We start from the raw sequence: 12,006 nt of genomic DNA on the forward strand, positions 1-12,006 counted from the left end.
TAATAATATTTTAATTATACTTGATACACAGAACTGCCAGAAATGCTGCACAGAAATTGCATTGTTCACACAATATATTTAGGTCTATTTTACTGTTGTACTACATTATACAAATAATCCCGTAGAATATACATAAATCAAAGAATGACAACATCGGACATCAAACATGTCTGGCCTAAAACGAAATAAAAACATAAAATTCCGTATTTTATCTAGGTGAATCATTAAATAAATGTAACGACTAATTTTACTATCCGCGTAGCGTGCAAACGTTACGCAAGACGCGTAGTCGTACAATGCGTTATTTCTTGGAACCGCAAAAAGATGTCGGTTACGAGCGACGCCGGAAACAAGATCGCGTGTGCTAACTGCCAAAATAGATCTTGGACGAGTTCCGCCAACCTGTTACCGGCCAGTGTTGGCTGCAAACGGGACTATCCTTTTAAGGACAGCTTTTCGAAGTAAACGGAAGGTGCGCCCATACAACATATATCTATTGAATTCTGTTTCGAAATTTATGGAATCTATTCGATTGGCTTTATATGAAAATATGGGCACATATACGTGTGGCAGGTTTGTTAGATTGACAGAGTATTAATATTTGAAATTGATATTATTTACACGAAGCTATTTTTATTAGTATTATTAGTTCTCTATAATTACATAGAAGTAACATATTCATTTGCTACATCTACACGCGTCACTTACCGATCTGTCCCATCTGTTTTTATATACCGTGTACAAAATGTTTCAATTTCAGTGTAACCATTTGTACTTCAATGTCGATAACGCCGTAATTTCTAATTTATTAAAATAGTTTCTACTCAGAATAGGTAATACAACATGTATTAGGTAATACACTCCTGTAATAGGTAATACAACATGTACTACCTATTCTACGAATGGATAATATGAATTAGGAGCAATAGTAAAAGAAGAACGCTCACCTACATACATCTGCTGGTGGTAGCTTTATGTTATAGAATTTATGTTGTTTTTTTTGAGTAGAATTGTATCACACGTACAACGCGCTCAAACATAAATCCAGATGTAGCTCATCTTTGTTTTTTCAAGTTACAAAAACAAAATCCCCGTTGATCGATCCACCATGTAACACGAACCGATACAAGCGTGAAGTTGCATTTCCTAAGACGTCAATTCGATCGATAGTGTACAGTTACATTCGGTTAACTTAATCGTCGAGTATATAATACGGTTCTGCGGTTAATTTATCGTAGATTTTAATTTTATCGTAATATTAGCCTTCGATTAGGTATGGGTTATATGGTTATACGAATATCGGCTGCAATTCCGCTATTACTCATGCAATTTGTATAAAAAAACATTTAATAATTTTATAATTTTTACTGGTGGTAGAACCTCTACCTCCGCGCAGGTAAGTACCACCACCCTGCCTACTTCTGCCGTGAAGCAGTAATGCGTTTCGGTTTGAAGGGTCGGGCAGCCGTTGTAACTATACTGAGACCTTAGAACTTATATCTCAAGGTGGGAGGCGCATTTACGTTGTAGATGTCTATGGGCTTCAGTAACTACTTAACACCAGGTGGGCTGTGAGATCGTCCACACATCTAAGCAATAAAAAATAAAAAAAAGCTTCACTAAATGTTGTGAGTTCGCACGGGTAGGTACCACCACCCCGCCCATTTCTGTCGTGAAGCAGTAATGCGTTTCGGTTTGAAGGGTGGGGTAGCCGTTGTAACTATACTGAGACCTTAGAACTTGTATCTCAAGGTGGATGGCGCGTTTACGTTGTAGATGTCTATAGGCATGAGATGTCTACAGTTTAGTAAAAATGTGATGATAGAATAGCGTTCTCTATCTATGTTTTACTGATAGTAGGTCTTATAGTAATGTAGATACTAACCACCTTACCTATTTTGGCGTGAACCTTCCTTGCGTTCCGCCTTGAAAGGGTGCGACAGCCGTATTAGATTACAATATTATCATGTCTCAAAGTGGACGATCGCATAAACTTTTTAACGTCCTTGAGTTCCGATACCACTCAACACCTGATTGAACTTTTTTTAAACTTAAATTAAATGTGGATAAACGACGAAGGGAAGTTCTTCCACCGAGCGGGTAATTTTGCCGATATTGATATTCCGGTGGGCAGAAAACCAGTCAAATGTTAAGAGAGTGGTTCATGCCACCCATAACCGAACACTGTGGAGGAAAGTCACATGTGGTCGCGATTCTCAACACTGAGGAAAAGATGAAGAAGAAGAAGAAGACCATATGCAAGCTTATCTTGAAAATGTCGTAGGCGATATTCAGGCATCTGTCAAACATCTAGTGTTCCATGATGGTTACCAGCCATAGATACTATGTTCCTTGGGGGTCGATAGCCACGGATCTGCTGTAATAACACGTCGGTTTGAAAACAATGTTTCTGTTTTTTTCTTTAGCTTAATTAGGAATAATCACAAACGAAGTTTGGTTCTTTGACTATCGCGTCATGGCACCGAGAATTGTTTTTAGAGCCTTAGTTGCGAGTTAAAAACCGATTGTCCTTTTAAATTGGATTTCACGCAATACTCGTAACAACTTATTAATGAAAAAACATATTGTATTCATTTCTGTTTTCCCTAACCATTTGTTAGATATTTAATTAAAATTTTGCTACAGGTATTCCCTAATACTAATCGAATCCTTTCTCGGTCCCGGGGGTTTTTTGTGCTATTACAATAACCAATACCCAATTTCAAAAACAATACCTTTAAGGTCTTAGGTTGGCTTCCATATGTTTCCGTATCGTTTATCGGGCACTGCAACAAGCGGCGGTCACCGTTTTCGTCGAACCCGTCGCTTGCGACGAAGGGCTTGACCAGTAAATTAACCCTCAGACACAGCCCACTCAGTTTCTCGCCGGATCTTCTCACTGGGTCGCGTTTCCGATCCGGTGGTAGATACACGGCTCTTGCTAGGGTTCGTGTTAGCAACGTCGTCAGGTTTGAGCCCCGTGAGCTCACCTGCTAGTTAAGGTTACGCTGGAATAGCCTCTCAAGGCTACAAGCTTAGGTAGGAAAAAAAAACAAAAAAAGCAACAAGCGGAACCACCTCCACAGTCGGTTCGCATCGAAAACCACTTTTATGTCAGCCATTACGTGCCCTTACATAATAAACGTACAAAGGCTTTACACTTGCATGGTTTCCCATGAGCTAACATCGTCTTATAATAATAATAATGCTTTCTTGTGCAACTTTACATTCGTGTGAAACATGTGATACCGGAATTATTTGAATGTTGATTCATAACAATAAAATGTTCTTCGATGTCTCTTTAAATGCTTGCACTTGTAATGTGCCAATTTCTAACTGTATTTGGTATTTCTGTGGCGGGATCTTCTTAAAAGCTCGCGATTCCGATCCGGTTGTAGAGGAAGCAGCTGCCCCTGAGCTGTTACAAAATCGCACCCCTCCTGGCTGAGCCTGTCCGGGCAAAGTCTAGGGGGCCACCAGGAATTTCTTTTTCTTAAAAAAGGACGACTCTATAAGATTGTTTTTATTTCTTCTAAGATATTCTCGAGTGCTCCTAGGATTCATTAGTATTCTAATCATTCCTTAGACGGATATAGAATGGTATTGTAATAATTATAAGTTTAGTTAATTACATTCGATATATGTTAACGTAAACACTTAAAGTACTAAAGATAAGTGTCAAGGCTTGAGAAGTGTTTGTTCGCAACGGTACGATGCGACGCACAATACTAACTAATAATGCGTTTTTACTCATTCATTCTCACGGAATACAATTTTTCGCATTGACGTTTAATTTTTACTATATAATTGGTATTCGCGTTGGCTTATCGTTTGAAGTTTACTTGTTTTTTATAGCTTTTGCGGGTTTTGATTTTTATTACACGATGTTATTCCTTCACCGTGGAAGTCAATCGTGAACATTTGTCAAGGTCGTATTTCATTAGAAAAATTGGTACCCGCCTGCGGGATTCAAACACCGTTGCATCGCTAGATACGAATGCACCGGACCTCTCATCCTTTAGGCCACGACGACTTCTAACTGACACACCTGACGGAGAATAGTGGCATATTAAATTAAATTCGTTTTAATTGTATTAATTTAAAAATGTCTGTAAAATTATTAGTTCATTAATAAATTGCTGATGTGTTTGTCCTCTATTACTTTCTAAACCCTTCATCTGATTGTGATGAAACTTGGTACGGTATTGTATGATACTCCAGAAGATGTTTCCGGATATTCACCACTGAGCGTGACCGGATTTCATTAGTGCTTAATAATGATAGAGATTGGCAAATCACGGTCTAGTCCAATCGGGTTTTATTCCGATATAAAATCTTAACGTAGTATAATAATTTCAGGTACAATGGATATCTACCAGCCGGCGAGCGAGGACGAAGAAGAAGCAAATTCGTTCTGTACAGAAGGCCTCAAGCAAATGGCGTGAGACGTTCGAAGCACTACGTTGTGAAAACTCCTCATAGCAGCAAAGCCATACTCGATGCCAGCCAACACTCCATCTCGTACACCCTCAGTCGCAGTCAGGCGGTCATCGTGGAATATACCGAAGACCCTGACACGGATATGTTTCAGGTCAGTTCTCAATTTCGTCTTGCACATTTTATTCATAATAACTACAAGCAGAGTCCAGTAAGTTTCTCGCCGGATCTTCTTAGTGGGTCGCGATTCTGATCCTGTGGTAGATTCAAAGAAGAACTGCTGTTACTAGTGTTAGCAATTTATCCAGGCTGAGCCCTGTGAGTTCGCCTACACATCCGGTGAAGCATAACCACCCGAGGCTTTTTTATTTTTATGATTGAAGTATTACTGGTGGCCCGGAGGCTCTTCCAGCTTCACCAAGACAGGTGGGCGAGCAAGGCTCAACCAGGAGGTGTGGGATTTGCTAACAGCTATCCGTGCGCTTCCGAAGACCTAATAACTCTAGAGCAGCCGCTTCGTGAATGAATCCACTACCGAATCGGAATCGCGACTCGCTGAGAAGATCCGGCGAGAAACTCAGCGGGCTGATGCATGTTTTAGGTTGCACGTTGAACTCTTTGCCGAGTTCGACGAGTACATCTGAGGCTACTAGCAATAGGTAGACGAAAAAAAAAACACCGCTTTTAATTTTAGAAAACTTGAAATGGAGCTCTTCTGATATTGGTGTTCTTTGTTGGGTAAAAAATTTGAAACGTCAATACTCTTATATCCACGGCTTTTGGGTCAGGTACACCATTTCAACTCAGGGCACCAACACTATTTGGTTTTATAATAAAAAACATTGCTAGCTCCGAATACCAGTTAACTAATTTATGTATTATACTATCGTTAAAGGGTTATTATAAAGGCGAACTTTAAGTAGTCGAGAGTATAAGGAAAATCCGGCCGGCTGTCTGTAAATGTTTTTCCAAATACTGTATACGTAATAATATGATTTACTGATTCAGTTATTCAAAGGAAAAAAATTAAGATTTTCATAAATATTATTTAAATTGAAAGAATCACATGATTTCGTTCTGTTTACTTCTTATATACCTTGTGTCCCGTAAAATAAGGTATTCATTACAAAATCTAAGTCACAGTATATAAGAACACGAGAATCCGCATGTGGGAAAGGTCAACTACTCGTAAATTGACTGTGCAAGTCGTTGTATGTGTTGCATAATAATAATTCATACTTGATCAATGTCATTCGTGTCACATAACTTTTTATCTATATACTAATACGCGAAGCAAAAACTTTGTACCCCTTTTTTACGAAAATTGCACGGACGGAGGAGTATGAAATTTCCCACACTTATAGAGAATATAGAGAAGGAGTGCACAATGCTAATTTTTTTTTAAAATAATGCATAAAAGATACATTAAATCAATAAATAAAAACATTACACACATTACCATGTATTTGACACACACGCACGCATGCATACTATTTGTTTATTGTCAAACTGTTCTTATTGCATAAAGTCTATGGTCAAATTGAGAATAGATTAAATATTGTTTGTCTTTGGTAATACTATTTGTTAAAAGTGTAGTCATGGCGAAATCTGTGATTATAGAAGTATAATAAATAGTCTTTGACAGAAGTATAACAAATAGTTTAATAATGTTCAAATTTATAATTGTAATTAATTATAGTCGAATTTCGACTACTGCTGGACCACTAGTTTTTATAAAATGATGCATGTACACACGCTTAAAATTAATTATAAGAAGATCGTTTGGGAGACGCCGCCGCGCCGTTGTTATATTGGCTCGACTGTCCGGCGTAGTAGGGTTTTTCCATCTAATGACGGAAAGCGTTTTTAAAAACAAACTATGTACGGTACAATTATGACAGACATGTAGGTATATTGTTTTTATTATACATATATGAGAATACACGAAATGTTATGTCGAACCACACTGCCTATTTCTGCCGTGAAGCAGTAATGCGTTTCGGTTTGAAGGATGGGGCAGCCGTTGTAACCATACTGAGATTTTAGAACTAATATCTCAAGGTGGGTGGCGCGTTTATGTTCTAGATGTCTATGGACTCTAGTAAGACTCCGGTATATCCAGTAAATATTTATTTATTTATTTATACTGCCTCTCGGCTATTGAATTTTTGAATTTTTACCCCGCCAAGGTGTAAAATATGATGAGTATAATGGTGGATGGCGCAAATCTTCCAACCGTACCTTTGTAACTTAGAGACCGTGTGTTGTGCCGTATGAGATCGGGTATTGTCGTGTAGGAGCAGCGGGGACGAATAATTAACCAAGATTGGCCCGAAATTCGCGAGCTTCTCAATAATTGTGTCCAGTTTCTTAGTAATATCGGTGTCGGTAAAAAGATGTGATGAATTATACCGGCAATAGAGCACTAAAGAGTGACACCATGACTGAAAAGAGAACACTAATAATATAACCAATTAACAAATGGCTGAAATTCAATTAGAATTCCATATTTTTTAAATAAAATTCATTTGAATTTAGAATGTATTGCCAAGCATACTTAAATCACGTTTCACATCGCCGGAATTCTAATACGGAACCTTCATAGGTAAAGAAAGATCTATAATTTCACTCTGTGGTACCTATGTATTTTTTTTATTTGTATAAACAGGGAAACCATCTCATCGCCCATCCGATGGTAAGTGGTTTAACCGTAGACCAGACCATCTCGCTGTCCATCCGATGGAAAATGGCTTAACCGTAGACCAGACCACTTTAAAACGTCCCTGTTTGGACAATTTGCTTTTAATTACAATGCATTCCAATGTGAAGCGTCAGACAAGCGCTTATATAGTGCCATTGAGACTTCGAACAGATTAGCAAATGATTTAATACAGTTTCAACATACACAAGATCAGCATACTAATCCTCTTCTGACAATACACGCTACTGATCCCGGTTTTCGGCTCAACCAAATCCACTCCCACACGAACATACTTCAATCTATACATATAAATAAAATTGGAGTGTCTGTTTGTAATATTGAAATAACCGCTTTTTACTACATGCATACGAATGTATATACGGTATGTACGGTATGTACACCAAAATAACATTTTTTACAATTTTTGCCTGACTGTCTTTCTGTCTGTCTGTCTGTTTGTTCCGGCTAATCTCCGAAACGGCTGGACCGATTTTGACGGGACTTTCACTGATAGGTAGCTGATGATATAAGGAGTAACTTAAGCTTTTTTAGACTAGCCTCGCCCCGCGGCTTGACTCGCGGTTCGACAATAACATCTCGGGACTGAGCTATCAATAATAAAATTTAATGTTCCGAAGCGAAGCGAGGGCGGGTCGTTATATATAAATATAATATGCAGAACTTAACTCATAACATATAATTTTTAGATAGTTACACTTGTTTGTGTATTGCTTGAACAGGTCACGATAAAAATTGATCAGTATCCCCTGTGTCTATATTTGTATAAACTAGTGATGTATCAAAACCATGAAACGGTACGAATTAAATAGAAATGATAATGCATCCCGTCAAAACTATTTACTGGAATCTTAGCGATACATAAATCGGATTGCGTCACGTCACTAGTTTCTTCAAACTATGAGGATTGCTGAGAAGACATTCGATACTATGTTTGTTGTAAACAATGGTTTTATCTTACGCTGGGACACGAGGTCACGAAAATTAATAATAATAAATCTCGACGATTGTAATTGAATATTAGTTGAAGCCTTGATAAATTAAATGGTTCTTGACATTGTAGTATTATTTTTGTACACATGCCGCTGCTGTTGCCTTTAAGGGTATGAAATCGAAGTGCGTTCATACCCGATCCTTTAGACCGAATGGTAAACAGTCGACGTCGCCCAAAACACGTCATTACGGATCCTCCCGATCCATTAACGTTGCTTTTAGGTACCACAAGCACCGGTAACCGTCCTCGTCGAACCCGTCGCTTGCGACGAAGGGCTCGACAAACGAATTAACCCATAGACACAGCCCACTCGAGTTTCTCGCCGGATCTTCTCAGTGGGTCGCGTTTCCGATCCGGTGGTAGATTCTGCGAATCACTGCTCTTGGTAGGGCCAGTGTTACCAACACTCCGGTTTGAGTCCCGTGAGCTCACCTACACACGTTAGGGTGAAGCTGAAATAGCCTCTCAAGGCTATCAGCATAGGTAGGAAAAAAATAAAAGTGCGATTCGCATTAATTTAACGCTGTACTGCAAATTTCCTGAACACGTGCTTGTTTTGCGCAAAAAATGGGCCAAGGTTAGTAATTAGTAAATAAAATCGGCATTTCATATAAGTGCAAAGATTGTTATGTTGCCGATACTCCAAATAGGTCTACACCATAAACTTGTTTATTGTGTAGTATTCGTGTTATGCAAAATTAACTAACGATATTGTAATAAATTTTCACTCTGTTGTTTTTTCTTTATATATTTTGGACTTGCGCCAGCCAGTACGGCGAGGCAAACTCAGCTACGTTTGGTGGTTTAACGAATATGCTCTTGCCTAAACAGTTTTCTTCATAGAAGTAAATATTCACAGGAAATGTATGTCGAATCAATTCTTTTATGAACATAGAAGGAGCCGTATATTTCAACTAACGATCACAAGTATATTGGAATTTGGTAATAATTGTTGTTAGTCGTGTAATTAAAATTCCTCAAATATTAATGACGATTTAGTAGGGAGTAAAGTCGCGAAACCAGATTCATAATTTTTTTTTATTAATAATAATAATAATAATCTTACGTAAGAAATACTGTAACCTCTATGTTTAAGGTTAAAGAATATCGCGCAGTCACTCGAGAAATAAACTGTTGAAAGTTTATACAACGATCGTAGCCTGTAGTATTAAATCGTCGCACATGGGTTAGTGGCCCCCGGGAGAGAACAATGCGTTGGTCCCTCCCCACTCCTCGCAGGGATGATTAATGTTTTAATACACAGACTGTAGCTAGCATACGTCGTCGGATCCTGGTCGTATAGAATTTTGAGTTATTATAAAACTGGCAACGGAAACTTTAATTTACACCTATCATAATCTATCGCAGGAAACTAAATACTGGCTTAGAAAGGATATTTATTGTATAATTCATTGTACACATGATGATGAAAGTTTTTAATTGTAAAGAACACACCGGCACATAAATGACAGTCATCTATACTAATATTATAAAGAGGAAAGATTTGTTTGTTTGTTTGTATTGAATAGGCTCCGAAACTACTGAACTGATTTGAAAAGTTCTTTCACTGTTTGGAAGCTACACTATTCCCGAGTGACATAGGCTATAATCTTTTTTGAAAAAATTAGGGATCCTTACTAAAGCTCCAATAATGTAACTAAAGGTGTAAAAAAATTACCTAACATATTCATTACATCGCATGTCCTGCGAAAACTATTGATGATAGAATTAAATAATGTACTACGACTTTGTAGAATACATTATCGTGAAAGCATGTCTAAATATTATAGTTATGTCGCAACAAGTGTTCTTTTATTAAAAAAAATAAAACAACGTCAAATATCGTTGAAATTTTTGTTAAAGACCTGAGCGGAGCTGGAGCCGTACGCTAGTTAGTAATAAAAGTAAAGAATTTTGACCTCGTCGTGGCCTAAAGGATAAGACGTCTGGTGCATTCGTGTTGAAGCGATGAAACGGTGTTCGAATCCAGCAGGTGGTTAACAATTTTTCTAATGAAAGACGTACTCAACAAATGTTCACGATTGATTTCCACGGTGAAGGAATAACATCGTGTAATAAAAATCAAACCCGCAAAATTATAATTTGCGTAATTACTGGTGGTAGGACCACTTGTGAGTCCGCGCGGATAGATACTACCGCCCTGCCTATTTCTGCCGTGAAGCAGTAATGCGTTTCGGTTTGAAGGGTGGGGCAGCCGTTGTAACTATACTGAGACCTTAGAACTTGTATCTCAAGGTGGGTGGCGCGTATACGTTGTAGATGTCTATGGGCTCCAGTAACCATTTAACACCAGGTGGACTGTGAGCTCGTCCACCCATCTAAGCAATAAAAAAAAAGTTTGCCCGATAGATTTAATAGATTCGGAATTTGAACAATTCTAAAATAGATAGAGCGAAAGTGACTTTCAAACGTGGAAATGTTCCAAGTTAATCTTGATCTTCGCATAACAAATTTGAAAATTGCAATAATAACATAATTACAAACGAGTTCCGGAGTACGACTTGTATCAACGTAGGTTAATTTCCGCAAGTTCGGTGACCTGGTGAGTACGTGAAGATTGATCCTTTTTAAAAACGAGTCAACGTCTCATCCATTATACATTAAAACTCATCAAGTCTGTTTACTTTTTTGTAAACATTTTCTACGTTCCACGATAATTGTAAAAATATGGAATCCTTGAAGCTTATAAAATGGTTAAATCTTACCCGAGATGGTATCGTAGTTGAATTTAAGGTTATATGAAAAATAAAAATAAAATACAGACATATAATTTTTTCGTTATTAATTTATGCCGGAAACATACACACGAGACATAGTATCTATACCCAGACTGATTACCAAGCATCTTTAACTGGATGAAAGTGACTTCAAGCTGATGTCGAATCCAGACACCGCGGCACGTGGCAATCTCTATCACTAACCCCTAGGCCAACGAAGTGTAGAAAATTGACATATTACATTTTCCGCGGTTTTGGCGAGTCGTAGACTTAATTAAAATTACTTTTTTAAAATAAAATATTATATTATATTTTAAATACCTACATTATAGTTTTCATGGTCATTTTACGGTCGTCCGTGACCACGAACAGTGCGAAGCGTCGGAAATAATATATTGACAGTAAAAAACGCGAGACTATTAATTAAATTATGTTTTATTGATTATTCGGACAATTTCATACCGTGAATCGCAAGTTCACTGACAAAACATGCTTGAACGTATGTAAAAACTAGGGTTGATGACCTCTGCTTCGGTTTTACCCTCTATTACGCAAAAAAAAAACTTATTCGATCGTGTAACTGTCCACAAGGACCGTCTACAACCAAGGGCTGTTAAACATATAGCCGATGTTAGGTTATGTTTAATCTAATTGTCGTGGAAAGAGACGCACCGATCTATCATATCCTGTATTCAATATCAGGATTGCCATGCGATTTGCACGCAACGCCATTATCATGTTTCTACCCAAATGTCATACGCCGTATCCTTGTTTATTACCGCCATCACTGCTTGACGGACGATCCTTCATTAACAGATGAAGATAACGTTGTAAACAAAAGAATTTCCGACTCGTTACGTAGTTTTTTGCGGTATCGGTTACATTATGTGCTCCGGAATACGAATTCAAAACAAAAGTGTGGCATGTTGTTTTAACACATTCCGTGTCAGAGCTCTGAGAGTGTTTATCTCGTAAAATATGCGTACAGAATGTGTACATTGCGCACAATAACAGAATAGACCTGCCGCTTTTATTGCCAATAGTACATTTTCGCAGACATCGGTTATAATACATTTCAATCTCGATTCCTTTTATCTGTTCGAATAGATTTAATATGC

The 12,006-nt window shown here is 37.9% G+C and overlaps 1 protein-coding gene across 1 annotated transcript in view; it reads left to right on the forward strand.

Moving 5' to 3' along the window:
* LOC101743010 (protein pellino) overlaps positions 1 to 12,006 on the forward strand; it is a 62,482-nt gene that overhangs the window by 17,142 nt on the left and 33,334 nt on the right. The window contains exon 3 of the mRNA XM_062676185.1: positions 4,360 to 4,591. Coding sequence (XP_062532169.1) covers positions 4,360 to 4,591 — 232 coding nt within the window. The remainder of the gene's footprint in view (positions 1 to 4,359; positions 4,592 to 12,006) is intronic.

Source organism: Bombyx mori, chromosome 25 (assembly GCF_030269925.1).
Source record: "Bombyx mori chromosome 25, ASM3026992v2".
Lineage (NCBI taxonomy): Eukaryota > Metazoa > Arthropoda > Insecta > Lepidoptera > Bombycidae > Bombyx > Bombyx mori.